At 43.4% G+C, this 22,283-nt stretch overlaps 1 protein-coding gene across 3 annotated transcripts in view; it reads right to left on the minus strand.

Moving 5' to 3' along the window:
- The window catches only part of scube1 (signal peptide, CUB domain, EGF-like 1), a 459,167-nt gene that overhangs the window by 24,494 nt on the left and 412,390 nt on the right, over window positions 1-22,283 (minus strand). For 2 of the 3 annotated variants that reach the window (XM_068050870.1, XM_068050868.1), the window contains one exon: window positions 12,540-12,698. The exons of the other annotated variant lie outside the window; for it this stretch is intronic. In XM_068050870.1, the coding sequence (XP_067906971.1) occupies window positions 12,540-12,698 (159 nt within the window). The remainder of the gene's footprint in view (window positions 1-12,539; window positions 12,699-22,283) is intronic. 3 annotated transcript variants of the gene reach the window in all.

Here is a 22,283-nt window from a genome sequence, read left to right on the forward strand (position 1 = left end):
ATTCATTCCTAAATTGTGATGTCTAAAGCTGAGCACAATGGGGTACAATTTTTGATTTCTTAACTTCCAGCATGGTGTGCAGTCTCACCGGTCAGAAGTGCATCATGGTAAATAGCCTAGAGGCTGCCTGTGATTTCTGTCCATTGAAATTAATGGATAAAAATCAAGGGCTGCATCCTTTCCATTTTCCAAGAATTTGTTTCTGGTCGTGGAGACTCCATACCATCATAGCGAAAGCTTTGTGCTAATTTCCAAAATGTGCTCTCTCCCATGCTTAGTGCCAGCGAATGCTTTGCATCAATACAACTACACATTTTAGCTTCATATTTTCTTGTGATGAATTGCATTAACCTCTTAAATTAAATGTAAGAATGCCGAGGACATCTGAAATAACTTTTGTTTAACTTAGCTGTTAGTTCATAAATAAATTTCTGACATTGGTTAACATAGGAAATTCAGTTGATATATATAGTTGGATAAAAAAGATTATCTGGTCTTCATCTCATTGCTCTTTGTGAGGCCTTGCTGTGTGCAAATTGGTTGACGTGTAAAGAGAAAAGACAGATTATGGCACCTTAGGCATATGCCCTCATAAGAATGCCTGTCTTTTCTCTTTCAGTGTTTTAATATTTCCTTTTAATATTTATACAAATGCCAGGCTTGCCAACAGAGGGAGCTAAAGACATGCTAATGAACACTTAAGAGAATTTTCAATCGTTCAGCTGATCCATAGAGCTGAGTTATCAGTTTAAGCTCATTTGGACACGCTGCCTGGGACTCTAATTACCCTGCCAAACAAAAATACAGAATCTATACAATTGGATGGTGTTTGACAATCAGGTAGCTAAATGAACAGGTAGATATGTTTTCAGAATGAAGGTACCTTTATTCCCAGGCTAATTCAAAACTTCTTATTAAAAGTACAAATTTTCAGATTTTCTTTCTCACCACTTCTTTTTTTAAAAAAAAACTAAATCTAACTGGATTTTCTTGTACCAAACCTTGCCCATTAGCTCTATTTTAGTCACAGGGGAGTTTAGACCTGCCATAAAATGAATGTCAGGGAATATCCACTTAGCAGGCCACCACTTATATTTCCCAGAAAGAGGCTTCAGTTGTCACCTACAATCTTATTGCATTGATAATGGTGGGTACTGATTTTAAATGACACAAAACAAATCTGTTAATGCACACATGTTGCAACATGTGGTAACCAGCCAGGATCAAGTTTACAGCTTATAATTTTTAAGGGCAAACTGATGTATTCTGCAAAAAGAAAAGAACTTTGCTTGTGCCAGGAATTCACCTGCATCTCACTCTTGTTAATTGAACTAAATCATGTAAAATTACAAACTGATCCACAGTTGAAGCACAGAAGCAGCCTGGCTCTCAAGCATAGCAAGGCGCTGGACAAGTAAAAGAAAGACTTGCATTTATATAGTGCATTTCATGACCACCAGATGTCTCAAAGTGCCTTACAATCAACAAAGTACTTTTTGAAGTGTAGTCATTATTGTGGTACTGTAGGAAGTAAGGGACAAGCTTGAAATATTGACTTACATTTCACTATGTGAATGTAATCTCAATGTGCTAACAGCAATGTATCCAATGTCAGTTGGGTAAGTGATTGATGAGTAAAATATGAATAGGTATTACATGTGTGTCTATTACATGTTATATATGTGCAGCAAGTGTGTGCAAAAAGATGCAAACAAATAATAAAGAGGTGAGCTCCATATCAGTCAACAATAGGGTGGGGTGGGCTGAGCACCACTGCCCTGAGGCATTGACATCTAAAATGTCCATTCTTGTAGGGACTTTCTTCTCCATTTTTTTAGTAAACTTGTGAATGGGAAACTGTGGTGACCTGGACCAAGTTAATTTCCCCTTGAAGCTCGCCAGTGCCTTAACATTGATATCACTGATATTTCCCTCCCAATCAGCTCAAACTTGCTCTTCTTGTTTATGTCTTCTGACTCCCTCAAATGCACTTATCCGAAATAGATAATATTTCAGTGTTATACAATAAGAGCAAACTTTAATGGGTAGCTAATTGCACATCAATATAAAATTTATTTAATTATATTATGTAGATATGGCCAATTGAAGTAAAAGTTCAATCTATACTTTCGGTAGTTCACTTAGATGTTCTGAGAGGGCTCGATGTCTGTAGACTATTATGAGTGATGTAGCATCGATTTAGTGATTGCATTTTTAAGTTTTTTTTAAACCTCTAAAACCCCAGTGACTGTCAGATTTAAGTTCAGACTTTTGCTTTAAAAATCTATTGGGAAAAATGCCAAATTAATCCCACTCTTATGCAGAATAGATTTACAAGAATGGTTCTGGGGATGAGGGGCTTCAGTTACATGGATAAACTGGAGGCTCTGGGGTTGTTCTTCTTAGAGAAGAGAAGGGTGGCAGCAGATTTGATACAGCTGTTCAAAATCATGAAGGGCCTAGATAGAGTAGATGGAGAGAAAGTATTCCCATTAGCAGAAAGGTTGAGAACTAGAGGACACAGATTTAAAGTAATTGGCAAAAGAGCTAAAAGTGATGTGAGGAAGAACTTGTTATGCACGAGTTGTTATGGTCTGGAATGCACTGCCTGAAAGGGTGGTGGAGGCAGATTCAATCGTGCCTTTAAAAAGGGAATTGTATGAGCACCTGAAGGGAAAAAATGCAGGGCTACAGAGTGAGGTTAGCAATCTTTAAAAAATGTATTCATTTCATGGGATGTGTGCATCACTGGCAAGGCCAGCATTTGTTGCCCATCCCTAATTGCCCTCGAGAAGGTGGTGGTGAGCTGCTTTCTTGAACCTCTGCAGTCTATCCTGCTGTTAGGGAGGGGGTTCCAGAATTTTGATCCAGTGACAGTGAAGGAAGGACGATATAGTTCCAAGTTAGGGTGGTGTGTGGCTTGGAGGAGAACTTGCAGATGGTGGTGTTCCGGTGCATCTGCTATCCTTGTCCTTCTAGGTGGAAGAGGTCGGGGGTTTGGAAGGTGCTGTCGAAGGAGGCGTGTTGAGTTGTTGCAGTGCATCTTGTATATAGTACACACTGCGGAGGGACTGAATGTTGAAGGTGGTGGATGGGATGCCGAACAAGCTGGCTGCTTTGTCCTGGATGGTGTCGAGCTTTCTGAGTGTTGTTGGAGCCGCACTCATCCAGGCAAGTGGACAGTATTCCATCACACTCCTGACTTGTAGATGGTGGACAGGCTTTGGGGAGTCAGAAGGTAGGTTACACACTGCAGAATGTCCAGCCTTTGACCTGCTCTTGAAGCCAGAGTACTTATGTGGTTGCTCCTGTTCAGTTTCTGGTCAATCAGCCAAAATGTTGATAGTGGGGGATTCAGCAATGGTAATGCAATTGAATGCTAAGGGGAGATGGTTAGATTCTCTCTTGTTGGAGATGGTCATTGCCTGGCAGTTGTATGGCACGGATGTTACTTAACACATATCAGCCCAAGCCTGAATGTTGTCCAGGTCTTGCTGCATATGTACACGGACTGCTTCAGTATCTGAGGGGTTGCAAACATCGTACAATCATCAGCGAACATCCCTACTTATGTCCTTATGATGGAGGAAGGTCTTTGATGAAGCAGCTGAAGATTGTTGGGCCTAGGACACTATCCTGAGGAACTCCTGCAGCAATGTCCTGGGACTGAGATGATTGGCCTCCAATAACCACAACCATCTTCATTTGTGCTAGATATGACTCCAACCAGTGGACCGGTTTCCCCCTGATTCCCATTGACTTCAATTTGGCTAGGTCTCCTTGATGCCATACTCAGTCAAATGCTACCTCGATATCAAGGGCAATCGCTCTCACCTCACCTCTGGAGTTCAGCTCTTTTGTCCATGTTTGGACCAAGGCTGTAATGAGGTCAGGAGTTGAGTGACCCTGGCTGAACCCAAACTGAACATCAGTGAGCAGGTAATTGCTGTGTAAGTGGCACTTGATAACACTGTTGACGACACCTTCCATCACTTTGCTGATGACCAAGAGTAGACTGATGGGGCAGTAATTGGCTGCATTGGATTTGTCCTGCTTTTTGTGGACAGGACATACCTGGGCAATTTACTACATTGTCAGGTAGATGCTGGAACAGCTTGTCTAGAGGTGCGGCTAGCTCTGCAGCATAAGTCTTCAGTACTACAGCCGGCATGTTGTCAGGACCCATAGCCTTTGCAGTATCCGTGCCTTCGGCCATTTCCTGATGTTAGGTGAAGTGAATTAAATTGGTTGAAGTCTGGCATCTGTGATGCTGGGGACCTCAGCAGCAGGCTGAGATGAATCATCCATTCAGCACTTCTGGCTGAAGATGCTTCAGCTTTTTGCACTGATGTGCTGGGCTCCTGAGGATTTGTGGAGCCTCCTCCTTCAGTTAATCGTTTAACCATCCACCACCATGCATGAATGGATGTGGCAGGATTGTAGAGCTTTCATCTGATCCGTTGGTTGTGGGATCGCTTAGCTCTGTTTCTTGCATGCTGCTTCCGCAGTTTGGCAAGCAGGTAGTCTCGTATTGTAGCTTCACCAGGTTGACACCTCATTTTGAGGAATGCCTGGTACTGTTCCTGGCATGCCCTCCTGCACTCTTTATTGAACCAGGGCTTGGCTTGATGGTAATGGTAAAGTGGGGGATTTGCCGTGCCATGAGGTTATAGATTGCCGTTCAATACAATTCTGCTGCTGCTCTACAATGTCTCAAGGATGGCCTGTTTTCAGCAACCAAATCTGTTCTGAATCTATCCCATTTAGCAATGTGGTAGCGCGACACAACATGATGGAGGGTTTCATAGAGTCATAGAGAGATACAGCACTGAAACAGGCCCTTCGGCCCACTGAGTCTGTGCCAACCAACAGCCACCCATTTATACCAATCCTACATTAATCCCATATTCCCTATCACATCCCCACCATTCTCTTACCACCTACCTACACTAGAGACAATTTACAATGGCCAATTTACCTATCAACCTGAAAGTCTTTGGCTGTGGGAGGAAACCGGAGCACCCGGCGGAAACCCACGCGGTCACAGGGAGAACTTGCAAACTCCACACAGGCAGTACCCAGAATCGAACCCAGGTCATTGGAACTGTGAGGCTGCGGTGCTAACCACTGCGCCACTGTGCCGCCCCTGCGTGTGAAGACAGGACTTTGTTTTTACAAGGATTGTGCAGTGGTCACTCCTACCAATACTACCAATGTCATGGACAGATGCATCTGCAAAAGATAGATTGGTAAGGACAAGGTATAGTAGTTTTTTCCCTCTAGTTGGTACCCTCACCACCTACTGCAGGCCAGTCTGGCAGATATGTTCTTCAGGACTCGACCAGCTTGGTCAGTAGTGGTGCTACCGAGCCACTCTTGGTGATGGACATTGAAGAGCCCACCCAGACTACATTCTTTGTCCTTGCCATCCTCAGTGCTTCCTCCTAGTGGTGTTCAACATGGAGGAGTACTGACTCATCCACTGAGGGAGGGCAGTAAATGGCAATCAGCGTGACATGACCTTGCTCATGTTTGACTTGATGTCATGAGATTTCAAGGGGTCCAGAGTCAATGTTGAGAATTCCCAGGGCAACTCCCTCCCGACTGTATATCACTGTGCTGCCACCTCTGGTGAGTCTGTCCTGTGGTGGGACAGGACATACCTGGTGATGGTGATGGCAGTGTCTGGGACATTGTCTGTAAGGTATGAGTCAGTGAGTATGACTATGTCAGGCTGTTGCTTGACTAGTCTGTGGGACAGCTCTCTCAATTTTGGCACAAGCCCCATATGTTAGTAAGGAGGACTTTGCAGGATCGACAGGGTTGAATTTGCCATTGTCCTTTTCGGTGCCTAAGTTGATGCTGGGTGTTCTGTCTGGGTTTATTCCTTTTCAAATTTTGTGTAGTGGTTTTGTACAACTTAGTGGCTTGCTAGGCCATTTCAGAGGGCAGTTAAGAGTCAACTACATTGTTGTGGGTCTGGAGTCACATGTAGGCCACTCCAGGTAAGGATGGTAGATTTTCTTCCCTAAAGGACATTAGTGAACCAGATGGGTTTTTACAACAATCGATGATAGTTTCATGGTCACCATTACAGAGACTAGCTTTCAATTTCAGATGTTTATTAATTAATTGAATTTAAATTCCACCAGCTGCCATGGTGGGATTTGAACCCATGTCCCCAGAGTATTAGCCTGGGTCTCTAGATTACTAGTTCAGTTACATTACCACTATGCCACCGTCTTGCAATGAACGGCATGGACTCGATGGGCCAAATGGCCTCCTTCTGTGCTGTAATCATTCTATGATTTTATTCTATTCTATATCGTGGGATTCTTCAAACTGTCTTTGCTACAACTGAAGCAAACAGGTCAAGTAACAAAACCTGCAGTAGATGGAACGTCATGTCCAAGCAAAAAGCCATAGAGCCTGGTCAGACTTTTTTTTAAATATTCCCTTTTTGTTTAAATTTACCATACAAGCCAAATTTTAATTGGGGGGTGAGGAAAAAGGAAGAAACAGAAAAGAAAGCATGAAAGTTCTTTTCTCTTTGCTGGCCCCTTTGCACAACACTGCAAAATTAAAAATGTACAAATGCAAACTCTAGGTGGGGCCTGAGGACAAAAAAGTGCAAGGTCACCTCCCAACAATGCTGTGCAGAGTAGCTGGGCAGAAGCAAAAAAAAAGGTTTGATCGACGATTTTATGTGACAGAAATGAGTGGGGAGAAAAGCCCATTCAATGAGCAAAATTACTCTTAAGCGGAACTTGCTCCCCAAGGCTTGGCTGTTTAGTGGAGAAAGGTATCATTATGGTGCCCGCTCCAGGCAGAAATCTTGGGACTCTATCTCGACATCTCAAGCATTTGACACTTGAAACGAGTGTTTTTTAAAAAAACTCCGCAGATTGCTTTTAAGTAGCTTATTGAAAAACCTGTGAATTACTGTTTTCCGGTGTACAGTGAACCATCTGGTGATCACACTCGTGCATTCTCTGTGATGGATTTTCCATCTTCAACAGAAAGTTAGAAAGGAATACAAAAATTAGTCTTTGGGTGTACAGACTTGCACTTTTTTGGTTTCATTTTCTATCCATATTAACTATTCAACATTGACTGTACTAATCACAGATCTTCATGCCCAAGCATCATGCCCCTGTATCATTGTTTCAGCTTGTTACACATATGCACAATAAGATAACAAATTATGCGTAGTATGATCATTGAAAATCAGGTTGTCTTTTTGTCTTAATTGTTTCAATTATGTGTGCACAACAAAGCAGTAAAAATAAATGAAAAGTAACCTGGAATCTCTAAGATCTGTCATCCCGATAATATATGCATAAGGGCAAGTCTTTGGAAAGTAATTCATTTAATGAGGATTGTAGCATTTGTAGGGTATAAAGGAAGTATCGAGGAAGAAATAATAGCAGCATGTCAGAAAGGTACAGCGATAATTATGGGGGATTGTCACCTACATATAGAATGGAAAAACAGATGAGCAGAGGTAGCCGAGATGAGGAGTACATAGAATGTTTTTGGGATAATTTCTTGGAACAATACATTCTGGAGCCAACCAGAGAGCAGGCTATAATGGACCTGGTATTGTGCAATGAGATAGGATTAATTAATGACCTAATAGTTAAGGCGCCCCTAGGTAGCAGCGATCATAATATGTTTGAATTTTACATTCAGTTTGAGGGAGAGAAGAATGGGTCCAAGATTAGTATTTTAAATTTAAATAAGGGCAATTATGAGGGCATGAAAGCAGAGCTAGCTAAAGTGAACTGGCAAATCAGGTTAAGGGATAGGTCAATAGAGATGCAGTGGCAGACATTTATGGGGATATTTCAGAATCCACAGAATAGATACATTTCAAAAAGAAAAATTCCAAGGGTGGGACCCACCATCCGTGGTTAACTAAAACAGTTAAAGATAGTATCAAACTTAAAGAAAAAGCCTATAATTGTGCAAAGATGAAAGGCAGGTCAGAAGATTGGACAGAATATAAAAAACAGCAAAGAATGACTAAAAGATTGATAAGGAAGGTAAAATTAGAGTACGAGAGAAAGTTAGCTAGAAATATAAAGACAGATAGTAAGAGTTTCTATATTTAAAAAAGAAAAAAGTGAGTGTTGGTTCTATAGAAAGTGAGTCTGGGGAATTAATAATGGATAATAAGGAGATGGCAGATGAACTGAACAGATATTTTGCATCGGTCTTCACTATTGAGGATACAAGTAACATCCCAGCATTAGCTGTAAGTCAGGAAATGGAAGGGAGGGAGGAACTCAAGAAAATTACAATCACCAGGGAAGTGGTACTCAAAAAATTGTTGGAGCTGCGGGCTGACAAGTCCCCGGGTCCTGATGGACTTCATCCTAAGGTATTAAAATAAGTGGCTAGTGAGATAGTTGATGCGTTAGTTTTAATTTTCCAAAATTCCTTAGATTCGGAGAAGGTTCCACTAGATTGGAAAATAGCGAATGTAACTCCTTTATTCAAAAAGGGAGACAGAAATCAGGAAACTACAGGCCACTTAGCTTAACATCTGTGTTAAGGAAAATGTTAGAAGCCATTATTAAAGAAATTATAGCAGGGCATTTAGAAAAATTCAAGGTAATCAGGCCGAGTCAACATGGTTTTGTGAAAGGGAAATCATGTTTAACCAATTTATTGGAGTTCTTTTTGGGAGTTGCATGTACTGTGGATAAAGGGAAACCAGTGGATGTATTTCCAGAAGGCATTTGATAAGGTGCCACATCAAAGGTTATTGCAGAAAATAAAAGCTCATGGTGTAGGGGTAACATATTGGCATGGATAGAAGATTGGCTAGCTTTCGGGAAACATAGACTAGGCATAAATGGGTCATTTTCTGGTTGGAAAGATGTAACGAGTGGTGTGCCACAGTGCTGGAGTCTCAACTTTTTACAATTTATATAAATGACTTAGATGAAGGGACCGAAGGTATGGTTGCTAAATTCGCTGATGACACAAAGATAGGTAGGAAAATAACTAGTGCAGAGGACATAAGGGGGCTACAAAGGGATATAGATAGGTCAAGTGAGTGGGCAAAGATCTGGCAAATGGAGTATAATGTGAGAAAGTGTGAAATTGTCCACTTTGGCAGGAAGAATAAAAAAGAAGCATATTATCTAAATGGTGAGAGATTGCAGAGCTCTGAGATGCAAAGGGATCTGGGTGTCCTTGTGCATGAATCACAAAAGGTTAGTATGCAGGTTCAGCACGTAATTAGAAAAGCTAATAGAATGTTATCTTTTATCACGAGGGGAATTGAATACAAAAGTAGGGAGGTTATGCTTCAGTTATACAGGGCATTGGTGAGACTACATCTGGAGTACTGTGTACAGTACTGGTCTCCTTATTTAAGGATGTAAATGCATTAGAGGCAGTACAGAGAAGGTTTACTAGACTAATACCTGGAATGGGCGGACTGTCTTATGAGGAAAGATTGGACAGGCTAGGGCCTGTATCCACTGGAATTTAGAAGAGTAAGAGGTGACTTGATTGAAACATATAAGATTCCTGAGGAGTCTTGACAGGGTGGATGTGGAAAGGATGTTTTCCCTTGTGGAAGAATCTAGAACTAAGGGTCACTGTTTAAAAATAAGGGGTCACCTATTTAAGACAGAGATGAGGAGAATTCTTTTCTCTCAGAGGGTCGTGAGTCTTTGGAATTCTCTTCCTTAAAAGGTGGTGGAAGCAGAGTCTTTGAATATTTTTAAGGCAGAGGTAGATAGATACTTGATAAGCAAGGGGGTGGAAGGTTATCGGGGTAGGTGAAAATGTGGAGTAATCAGTTCAGTCATGAACTTATTGAATGGCAGAGCAGGCTCGAAGGGCCGAGTGGCCTACACCTGCTCCTAATTTGTATGTTCGTATCCATGGGTTGCGAAGAGGCAGCATGGGGGAAGAATTGGATATAAAAGAATTGGAGGAGTGCAGATATCTCAGAGGGTTGTAGGGCTGCAGGAGATTACAGAAATAGGGAGGGATGAGGCCATGGAGGGATTTGAAAACAAGGATGAGAATTTTAAAATAAAGGCGTTGCTTAAACTGGAGCCAATGTAGGTCATTGCAAACCGTTTCAGTCTCAGACAATTGCCAGGGAGTGGAATGGAATCGGTAGCGTGGGGATGGAATTTGTGGTGAGGGTCAAAGACAATGGCTTCGTTTTTCCCAATAATTAGTTGGTAGAAATTTATGCTCATCCAGTACTGGATGTTGGACAAGCAGTCTGACAAGAGACAGTGGAGGGGTCGAGAGAGGTAATGGTGAGGTAGAGCTGGATGTTTTCAGCATACATGTGGAAACTGGCGCTGTGGTTCAGATGATGTCGCCAAGGGGTAACATGTAGATGGGAAATAGGAGCGGGCCAAGCATGGATCTTGGAGGGGCATCAGAGTTAAAGGTGCAGGTTTGGGAAGAGAAGCCATTGCAAGTGATTCTCTGGCTATGATTGAATAGATAAGAATGGAACCAGGCGAGTGCAATCCCACCCAGTGGGATGACAGTAGAGAGGTGTTGTAGGAGGATGGTGTGGTCAAAGGCTTCAGAGGTATGGTGTATCTTTGTCGCAGTCACAAAGGATGTCATTTGTGACTTTGATAAGAGCTGTTTCAGTACTGTAGTAGGGCGGAAACCTGAATGGAGGGTTTCAAACGTAGCGTTCTGGGAAAGATGAGAGCCGAAATTGGCAAAAAAAGAGCCTATCAGGACATCTGGTCAGCAGTTGGCACCTGCACTCCTGATAATCACTGTGGTGGAAGCTTTTTAAAGTGACCACCTGACACAGTTTCTTGGGCCAATCTGATGATCTTTCTAGGAGAAGGATGCCTTTTTGCACTGCCCCAAATGATAAGCTGTTGAAAGCCTGATCCTGGAAGTCCCTTCCCATTACACAGTAATTTTTGGTGGGGTCAGTGACAGACTGTCATAGTGGGTATGATCCTCATCTAACTGCTGTGATTGTGCCCCTGTCAATTTTGTAGGACCTACTTTTTAATTTCTGTTTTTTTGTTGCAGGGATATGCTCAGTTTTAAAAGCATTATAGTGAATTTTACACTTAAGATGAGGGTCATTAAAGCAAGCAATTTTTGGTCATAAAGAAAGACATAGTGCCTTTCACGACCACTGGACATCTCAAAGCACTTTACAGCCAATAGGAACATAAGAACAGAAGAAGTACTTTTGAAGTCCAGTCACTGTTGTAATGTAGGAATGCAATGTTAGCATCTAAGTACTCCCTGCTTAAGTACAACATGATTAGATAAAGATATAAACTCTGCCCCAAAAATGTGCCTGAACCAGTGGAGCACCTTTAATGAACTCCTGCAATATTTTTCATTTCGCACACAGATCTCCATGGCCTCTGAGTGATATTGCCCAGTTCTGTGATCCCATGTCTATTTGGACCTGGATTGAAAGATTGCTATTTTTCATACTGCATGTCCACATATAATATTTAGAAATAACTTTCTTCCAGCTTATTTGTGGCAACTAGATTGTCATATTTGTATCTTTTGAATGCCCTGTGCTTTTGATGTTTGTTTTTGTGGAGAATGATATGTGGAAAATGTTGATACACAGCCTATTTTTTTAAAAAGCAATTTACATCTTGAAGGTACTCTTTCTGAAAAGGGAAAGAAAGCTTTGGAGCAGATCTTGCCTTTTGTTTTAATTCCTTTCACGTTATTTGAAAATTTCTCTGACAAATCTCTCTCTGTTAAATCACTTCACAGATCAGTTTTGGGGAACTCCCCAGGAGGCTCAAAGCAGTTCCACTGCAAACAGCAGAATGTACAACTTCAAACTTTTTTTTTAGAATTAGAACATTACAGCGCAGTACAGGCCCTTCGGCCCTCGATGTTGCGCCGACCTGTGAAACCATCTGACCTACACTATTCCATTTTCATCCATATGTCTATCCAATGACCACTTAACTGGTGCAAAGACTGCTTTGGTGCCATCTAACCCTGGAGATAATGCTTCAGGCGGGGAAGGAAAGAACAGTTCTCCCCTCCACATTCCAGGATGCAGCAGAAGCACTCTGGCTCACATGGGTGGTTCCCTACAAGAGCTCGGGGACTTGTACATACATACAAACAATAATGGACAGCAAAAGACCCTCCAGTCCATCTAGTCTGTCCCACACAAACTGAGATACCTTGTGCATCACAATCTATAGACTACCTACCCCATCCAAAATCTTGTCAGCTCCTGGGAGAGTGAAAAGCCCAATAAAAATCCCAAGCCAATTTGGGGGAAGAAAATCTGGGAAATTCCTCTCTGAGAAAAAAATCTTGAGGGTCTCCTTGGCTTGAAATTAAGGTTTTAAAAAAAAGATTTCAGTTTATAATTTTCTTGTATTAAAGAGGGAAGCATTTTGAATAAAATCTATTTCTCTGAACTTGCCTTCCCCATCAAACTTAATGATAGTTACACTAAAAGCCAAAAGGAGCCTCGCAGTGTAATCCATTGCTGATGAGCTGACTGGCTTACAGTTTAAGCAGCTACTGACCTGTCACCTCCTCAGACTTCATTTCAACCTCGAACTCTGCTGTAATGTGCGACACCTCCTTCGATGGTGACTTGCGTCCACGCCTCCTCTTTTTGGAAGAATCACACTTCAGGTTCACAAAGGTCACTTGACAGTTGTCTGTGCATGGGAAGTGGCCTCCTTTGTGTAAAGGGAATTGAAGTGAAAAAGAGAAGTAGCTAGAGAAGGCAACAACACATTCATGACAAAATGTAATAAAGAGTGTTATGAAAGTGCTTCTATTTTTTGTTAGGTTTTTTTGAGGACTCGTAATTAAATTCATTGAAAGGCTGAAGGTTTCATAAATGCTGAACTTTGCTTTGTTGTTGACAGTTCACTGAAAGGACATTGAGATGTTGTTTGAAAACAACCGTTGCTGGAAATCATGTGCTTTGGGCTCAGTAAACAACAGAAACCTTGGGGACCTGGGGAAGATGTTTACAGAGAAGCCACATGTCAAGGTTTATGGCGATCAAGAGGTTGACTTTCTGTTTGGGGTTTCTATATTGTTTTCAGTTCAGTTGGGGCGTGAACTGTTTTGAAGACAGTTGGTGTTTGCCTGTCAAGAAAAAAGAAACCACTCAGCTCACCTCTTTGAAGAAACTTTGCAAAGATCCAGGGTGGGAGAGCTAAAATCCCTGGTGCTGCATCTCTCCTGAGAAGCTGGAAAAACCTGCCTGAGCAATTCTCAATGCCGCCTGAAAAGGACTGCTTTAGAGCAGATCCCAGTGACCCGTCTCCGTATACCCAGATGCTAGACCAAAAGGGACAACTGATATCCTTCCATATCTTCTCTTCTTTCTTCAAGAATTAGCAAGTATTTGGCCAAAGTATTCTTTTTTTGTCTTTTTTTTTAATAACAGACCTCTGCAGAGAGAATTTCTGTATTTTTTCAGTGCGTGTGTGAGTGTGCATGCGGGGAATTTTAAAAGGGAACTTTCATATTTCACTCTGTGTTAATGCTTTGCTTCTTTACTGGATAAGTCTTGTTTAATAATAAACTGATAATTTTGTTGTTTATTAAAGAAATCTGGTTGGTGTGTTTTTTTTCTGGGTTAAAGATATATGATTGAATCGATAACTGGGTAAACATTTAAATAGGGGCTGAATTTTATTCGGGCGCAGCGCTGCATAGCAGCGCCCTTTAAACTCAGCGGGTGCCCGCATTTTGTGGCCACTGAGGAGCCCCCGCGATACTTTGCATGGGGGCTCATTTAAATAGCGGGAATGGAGCACCTGCCCCCGATGACAGGTGGGGGCATCCGCCGCATCCCCGGCAACGGCGTCCAGCGCCACCACGCAGGCGCTGGTGCCATTTTTAAAGGGCTTTAAGCCCTTACAAATAATTATAATTTTTAAACAGAAAATATAATTGATTTTTATTAAATATAAAAATAAGTGATGGAGGCCCTTCCCAACACCACCCCCCCCCCCCACAATGGTCATTTCATTGCCTGAAAAGACCATCAATTGATTTTTCAAATACCTGAACTTTCCCCCCCAGCCTTCAATCTTTTGCCCTTCAACCCCTACCCACCATCCCCACATCCAATAAAAATTGATTTCCCCACTCCTCCACCACTCACGCCCTGAAAATTTTATTCCTCCCCACCAGGTTCTCGCCTTGGAACTCCGTGCAAAGCAAAAACTGAATGGAGGCCGTAAAATTGGCGTAGACGGCATGTAAGTTACTTTGCATACATTTATTGGCAATATGCATATGTAGATGGAGGGCCTGCCGCCAGGCGGCGGTGGGGGGAGGGGGTGCCGCACCAAGGTCCCCCCACCACCAGTAATATGCGGCAGGCCCTTCACGACGTCATGGGTCGAGGCGGGCCTCTCCCCACAGAATTTTACTGGCCCCCGCGCTGCGACCCTTGGTGTTGAGGGGCCGGTAAAACTCAGCTCTATATGTGGAGAAGTGGAACTAGAAAAGACAGTGCACTCTTCCCACCTCGGTTGTAACAAGAAGTACTGGGTATTTTGAATTTATAAACTAGTGCCAACTTGACAATATCACACATGGTGATGTACTATGAATCTGTCAGAATCCTTTTATTGGTTCTCTTTAATAGTGCAACGTCTCTATAGAAGCAGCTATATGAAATCTAAAAACTATTTCCATGAATCAAATATCACATTAGATTCTTAATCTGCAACCAAATTCAACCAACAGGTTAATGCTATCTATATTGGCGACAATGGTTACTAGCATATATTCATAAAACCTCTGAAAAGGAATAGTGATTTTTTCATGTTTCTATAAGAATGATAAAATTATGACAAATAGAGGAAATTTATCTCACTCGGGCTACTGTCATGAAAAACCTTATGGGCTAGATTTTATTAGCGTGCCGTGGCAGCGCGCTGTGAGAGCAGCAACCTTCCGACATGGAAGTGCTACCGCACAGCCACCGTGATATTACGTGCAGGGGCTGATTTAAACAGAGGGTTGGGGCGGCTGCCCCCGATGATGTAGAGGGGGTGGACACCGCGACCACGGGAAGGCCGTCCAGCGCCATCGTGCAGGCGCCATTTTTAAAGGGCTTTAAGCCCTTGACAGAGATTTAAACTTTTAAAGTTGTAGTAGTGCTGATTTTTAAAAAATAAATAATTAGGATATGGAGGCCCGTCCCCAACCCCCCCCAAACGTCTTTTAATTGCCCGTGATTAGCAAAATGTACTTTGCCCCCAACCTTTTAACATTTAGAACAATATTAGGCAGGAACTGAAGAATTTAGATTGGGGGCGGCTGTTTGAGGGTAAATCAACATCTGACATGTGGGAGTCTTTCAAATATCAGTTGATTAGAATCCAGGACCGGCATGTTCCTGTGAGGAAGAAGGATAAGTTTGGCAAGTTTCGGGAACCTTGGATAACGAGGGATATTGTGAGCCGAGTCAAAAAGAAAAAGGAAGCATTCGTAAGGGCTGGAAGGCTAGGAACAGATGAAGCCCTTGAGGAATATAAAGACAGTAGGAAGGAACTTAAGCAAGGAGTCAGGAGGGCTAAAAGGAGTCATGAAAAGTCATTGGCAAAAAGGATTAAGGAGAATCCCAAGGCTTTTTACACGTATATAAAGAGCAAGAGGGTAGCCAGGGAAAGGGTTGGCCCACTCAAGGAGGGAATCTATGTGTGGAGCCAAAGGAAATGGGCGAGGTACTAAATGAGTACTTTGCATCAGTATTCACCAAAGAGAAGGACTTGGTGGATGATGAGTCCAGGGAAGGGAGTGTAGATAGTCTGGATCATGTCGTTATCAAAAAGGAGGAGGTGTTGGGTGTCTTGCAAAGCATTAAGGTAGATAAGTCCCCAAGGCCTGATGGGATCTACCCCAGAATACTGAGGGAGGCAAGGGAAGAAATTGCTGGGGCATTGACAGAAATCTCTGCATCCTCATTGGCTACAGGTGAGGTCCCAGAGGACTGGAGAATAGCCAATATTGTTCCTTTGTTTAAGAAGGGTAGCAAGGATAATCCAGGACATTATAGGCCAGTGAGCCTTACGTCAGTGGTAGGGAAATTATTGGAGAGGATTCTTCGGGACAGGATTTATACCCATTTGGAAACAAATGAACTTATTAGCGAGAGGCAGCATGCTTTGTAAAGAGGAGGTCGTGTCTCACTAACTTGATTGAGTTTTTTGAGAAAATAACGAAGATGATTGATGAAGGAAGGGCAGTGGATGTTGTCCACATGGACTTCAGTAAAGCCTTTGACAAGGTCCCTCAGGGCAGACTGGTGCAAAAGGAGAAGTCATACGGGATCAGAGGTGAGCTGGCAAGATGGATACAGAACTGGCTCGGTCATAGAAGACAGAGGGTAGCGGTGGAAGGGTGCTTTTCTGAATGGAAGGCTGTGACTAGTGGTGTTCCGCAGGGATCAGTGCTGGGACCTTTGCTGTTTGTAGTATATATAAATGATTTGGAGGAAAATGTAGCTGGTCTGATTAGTAAGTTTGCGGACGACACAAAGGTTGGTGGAGTTGCGGATAGCGATGAGGATTGTCAGAGGATACAGCAGGATATAGATCGGTTGGATACTTGGGCGGAGAAATGGCAGATGGAGTTTAATCCGGACAAATGTGAGGTAATGCATTTTGGAAAATCTAATACAGGTGGGAAGTATACAGTTAATGGCAGAACCCTTCGGAGTATTGACAGGCAGAGAGATCTGGGCGTGCAGGTCCACAGGTCACTGAAAGTGGCAACGCAGGTGGATAAGGTAGTCAAGAAGGCATACGACATGCTTGCCTTCATCGGTTGGGGCATAGAGTATAAAAATTGGCAAGTCATGCTGCAGCTGTACAGAACTTTAGTTAGGCCACACTTAGAATATTGCGTGCAATTCTCGTCGCCACACTACCAGAAGGACGTGGAGGCTTTGGAGAGGGTACAGAAGAGGTTTACCAGGATGTTGCCTGATCTGGAGGGCATTAGCTATGAGGAGAGGTTGGATAAACTTGGATTGTTTTCACTGGAACGATGGAGGTGGAGGGGCGACATGATAGAGGTTTACAAAGTTATGAGTGGCATGGACAGAGTGGATAGTCAGAAGCTTTTTCCCAGGGTGGAAGTGTCAGTTACTAGGGGACATAGGTTTAAGGTGAGAGTGGCAAAGTTTAGAGGGGATGTGCGAGGCAAGTTCTTTACACAGAGGGTGGTGACTGCCTGGAACTTGCTACCGGGGGAGGTGGTGGAAGCAGGTACGATAGAGACGTTTAAGAGGCATCTTGACAAATCCATGAATAGGATGGGAATAGAGGGATACGGACCCCAGAAGTGCAGAAGGTTTTAGTTTAGATAGGCATCAAGATCGGCGCAGGTTTGGAGGGCTGAATGGCCTGTTCCTGTGCTGTGCTGTTCTTTGTTCTTTATTTGCCCTTCAACCCCTTCCTATCATCCCCACAGCCAATAAAAATTGTTCTTCCCACTCCCCCCCCACCCCTCCCCACTAGTTTCTCACCTCAGAACTCCGTGCAGAGTTCTGAAGGTGCGCAAACTGTGGTCGGTGGCTGTAAAATTGGCATGGGACGGCCGCCGCCTGCATGGATGCTAATTTAAATCTCATTATTATTCATTTATGGGCGGCACAGTGGCACAGTGGTTAGCACTGCAGCCTCACAGCTCCAGCAACCCGGGTTCAATTCTGGGTACTGCCTGTGTGGAGTTTGCAAGTTCTCCCTGTGTCTGCGTGGGTTTCCTCCGGGTGCTCCGGTTTCCTCCCACATGCCAAAGACTTGCAGGTTGATAGGTAAATTGGCCATTATAAATTGCCCCTAGTATAGGTAGGTGGTAGGGAAATATAGGGACAGGTGGGGATGTGGTAGGAATATGGAATTAGTGTAGGATTAGTATAAATGGGTGGTTGATGGTCGGCACAGACTTGGTGGGCCGAAGGGCCTGTTTCAGTGCTGTATCTCTAAATAAAAATAAATAAATTTACATATTGAGATGAAGGCCCTACGCTTTGGCCTACGGCGTCGAGGGGCTGGTAAAATTTAGCCCTATATGTCAAATGGGAAATATTAACTTCATCGGTTGCAACCTTGCATTAGACATTTCCTGGAAATTCTTATATTTGAAACACCAAAAGATCAGACTGGAGATGACAAGTCTGATTCAACCTAGCAAGAACAATGGGGTGCTCTGGGTGACTAAATTGCCTGGAATGGCCTTATAAGCATGATCGTCAGAGCGATCTACACCCATTGATTTCGAAAGAGCAGACCCCCCCTCCAAGTGTGACTGGACAGTTTGAGGTAGACAAAAGTTTCCAGAAAACCTCATTAAAAACAATAAAGGGGCTCGATAATATCATGCGACTGCCTGCGCAGTTCTGGAGATACTGGAAGCTTTGTCACAGGGAAAGCAGACAGGAGTAACTGAAAAGCTATCAACAAGGCAGGCCTCTCTCTTTCTCCCCAGTAAAGACCAAGAGAAGACCCGGCTGCAACTGGGAAAGCCTGTCAAGCCTACATACCGCCACAGCCAGCAACCAGGGGACAAGAATCAAACCTCTCTTCTGTCTTCAGGAGCCCTGAGAGAAGCAGGCCCACAATTGTGTACGTGGCCGAGTGAGGACTTCAGGATTACAATTTCAACTGAGGACTATGGGACGAAGATACTGTATTTAAATTCCCTTTATTCTGGACTTTAATCCAACCACCAAATCTGGTTTCCCTCTGTAATCTATTTGTCATAGAGTCATAGAGTTATACAGCACAGAAACAGGCCCTTTGGCCCATTGTGTCTGTGCCAGCCATCAAGCACCTACCTATTCTAATCCCATTTTCCAACATTTGGCCCGTAGCCTTGTATGCTATGGCGTTTCAAGTGCTCATTTAAATACTTCTTAAATGTTGTGAGGGTTCCTGCCTCTACCACCTCTTCAGGCAGTGCGTTCCAGATTCCAACCACCCTCTGAGTGTAATTTTTTTTTCCTCAAATCCCCTCTAAACCTCCTGCCCCTTACCTTAAATCTGTGCCCCCTGGTTACTGACCCATCTGCTAAGGGAAAAAGTTTCTTCCTATCTAACCTATCAATGTCCCTCATAATTTTGTATACCTCAATCATGTCCCCTCTCAGCTTTCTCTGCTCTGAGGAAAACAACCCTAGCCTTGTCAGTCTCTCTTCATAGCTGAAATGCTCCAGCCCAGGCAACATCCTGGTGAATCTCCTCTGCACCCTCTCCAGTGTAATCACATCCTTCCTATAGTGTGGTGCCCAGAACTGTACACAGTACTCCAGCTGTGGCCTAACTAGCATTTTATACAGCTCCATGATAACCTCCCTGCTCTTATATTCTATGCCTCGGCTAATAAAGGCAAGTATCCCATATGCCTTCCTAACCACCTTACCTACCTGTGCTGCTGCCTTCAGTGATCTATAGACAAGTAAACCAAGGTCCCTCTGACCCTCTGTACTTCTTAGGGTCCTACCACCCATTGGATATTCCCTTGCCTTGTTAGTCCTCCCAAAATGCATCACCTCACGCTTCTCAGGATTAAATTCCATTTGCCACTGCTCCGCCAATCTTACGAGCCCATCTATGTCATCCTGTAATCTAAGGCTTTCCTCCTCACTATTTACGACACCACCAATTTTCGTGTCATCTGCGAACTTACTGATCATACCTCCTATATTCATGTCTAAATCATTAATGTACACTACAAACAGCAAGGGTCCCAGCACCGATCCCTGTGGTACACCAGTGGTCACAGGCTTCCATTCGCAAAAACAACCCTCTACCATCACCCTCTGCCTCCTGCCACTAAGTCAATTTTGGATCCAATTTGCAAAATTGTCCTGGATCCCATGGGTTCTTACCTTCTTAACCAATCTCCCATATGGGGCCTTATCAAAAGCCTTATTGAAGTCCATGTAGACTACATCAACTGCTTTACCCTCATCTACACATCTAGTCACCGCCTCGAAAAATTAAATCAAGTTAGTTGGACACGATCTCCCCCTGACAAAGCCATGTTGACTATCCCTGATTAATCCCTGCCTCGCCAAGTGGAGGTTAATCCTGTTGCTCAGAATTTTTTCCAATAGTTTCCCAACCACTGATGTTCGACTCACTGGCCTCTAATTACCTGGTTTATCCGTGCTACCCTTCTTGAATAATGGTACCACATTCGCTGTCCTCCAATCCTCTGGTACCTCTCCTATGGCCAGAGAGGATTTGAAAATTCATGTCAGAACCCCTGCTATCTCCTCCCTTGCCTCACATAACAGCCTGGGATACATCTCATCTGGGCCTGGGGATTTATCCACTTTTAAGCCCGCTAAAACAGCTAATACTTCCTCACTTTCAATGCTAATATGTTCAAGTATATCACAATCCCCCTCCCTGATCCCTACACCTACATCATCCTTCTCCATAGTGAACAGAGACGAAAAGTAATCACTTAAAACCTCACCTATGTCCTCTGGTTCCATACACAGATTGCCACTTAGGTCCCTAATGGGCCCTACTCTTTCCCTGGTTATCCTCTTGCCCTTAATATATTTATAAAACGCCTTAGGATTTTCCTTTATCTTGCCCACAAGTGTTTTCTCATGACCCCTTTTTGCTCTCCTAGTTACCTTTTTAAGTACCCCCCTACACTTTCTATACTCCTCTCGTGCCTCTGCTGTTTTCAGCACTCTGAATCTGCCATAAGCCGCCTTTTTTTCCCTGATCCAATCCTCTATATCCCTTGACATCCAGGGTTCCCTGGACTTGTTGGTCCTACCCTTCACCTTAACAGATACGTGTTGGCTCTGAACTCTCACTATTTCCTCTTTGAATGACTCCCACTGGTCTGATGTAGACTTTCCTACAAGTAGCTGCTCCCAGTCCACTTTGGCCAGATCCTGTTTTATCATATTGAAATCGGCCTTCACCCAATTCAGTACCTTTATTTCCGGTCCATCTTTGTCCTTTTCCATAACTACCTTAAATCTTAAGGAGTTATGATCACTATCCGTGAAATGCACCCCCACTGACACTTCTACCACTTGTCCAGTTTCATTCCCTAGGATTAGGTCCAGTACTGCCCCTTCTCTTGTAGGACTTTCTATTTACTGGCTGAAAAAGCTCTCCTGTATGCATTTTAAGAATTCCATCCCTTTTAAGCCTTTTGCACTAAGACTATCCCAGTAGATATTGGGGAAGTTGAAATCCCCTACTATTATTACCCTATTATTGTTACACCTCTCTGAGATTTGCCTACATATCTGTTCGTCTATCTCTCCCTGACTGTTTGGAGGCATGTAGTACACTCCCAGCCAAGTGATTGCCTCCTTTTTGTTTTTAAGTTCTACCCATATGGCCTCATTTGATGAACCTTCTAAGATATCATCCATCCTTACTGCAGTAATTGATTCCTTGATCAACAGAGCAATGCCACCTCCTCTTTTACCCCCTCTCCTATCTCGCCTGAAGATTCTATACCATGGAATATTGAGCTGCCAGTCCTGCCCCTCTCTCAACCATGTCTCTGTGATAGCAATAATATCATAATGCCATGTGCTAATCAACGCCCTCAATTCATCTGCCTTACTTGTCAGACTCCTTGCATTAAAATAGATGCAGTCCAGCTTTGCATTTTTCACTTGTGCCTTAACAGGTCTATATTTGCTCTGCCTTCCAGACTGACTCAGTTTCTCTTCTATATTTGACTGTGCATCACCCACTACTGTACTTCCACTCTGTATCCCATCCCCCTGCCAAATTAGTGTAACCCCGCCCACCCCCCCCCCCACCCCCCACAGCACTGGCAAACCTCCCAACTTGTCCCACCTTCTCCAGAAACAGACCCAGTGATCCAGGAAACTAAAGCCCTCCCTCCTGCACCATCTCCTCAGCCATGCATTCAGCTGCTCTATCCTCCTATTCCTATACTCACTAGCACGTGGCACCAGGGGTAATCCAGAGATTACAACCTTTGTGTTTGTGTGTGTGACTCTTGTGCGAATGTGCGTGTGAATGTGTAGCGTATTCTTCGTAATTTTAACCGGGTTAGAGTGTTAAGGGTGGTAAACTTACATCTTTCTTGTTTAAACTCAAAAAAATCTGTCTGATTTGGTTCTTTTGCAATTACTTTGGAGGAACAGGAGCAAGCACTCACTGAGGTGGTAAGTTCAACCACTGTGTTTAAAAAAAAAGGACGAACCCTGTTGCAGTCAAACCGGAGAAGGGACGAAAGGGGAGCCTGACACCCACTCCTCACCTGGCCAT

The sequence above is a fragment of the Heterodontus francisci genome, chromosome 18 (genome assembly GCF_036365525.1).
Source record: "Heterodontus francisci isolate sHetFra1 chromosome 18, sHetFra1.hap1, whole genome shotgun sequence".
Taxonomy (NCBI): domain Eukaryota; kingdom Metazoa; phylum Chordata; class Chondrichthyes; order Heterodontiformes; family Heterodontidae; genus Heterodontus; species Heterodontus francisci.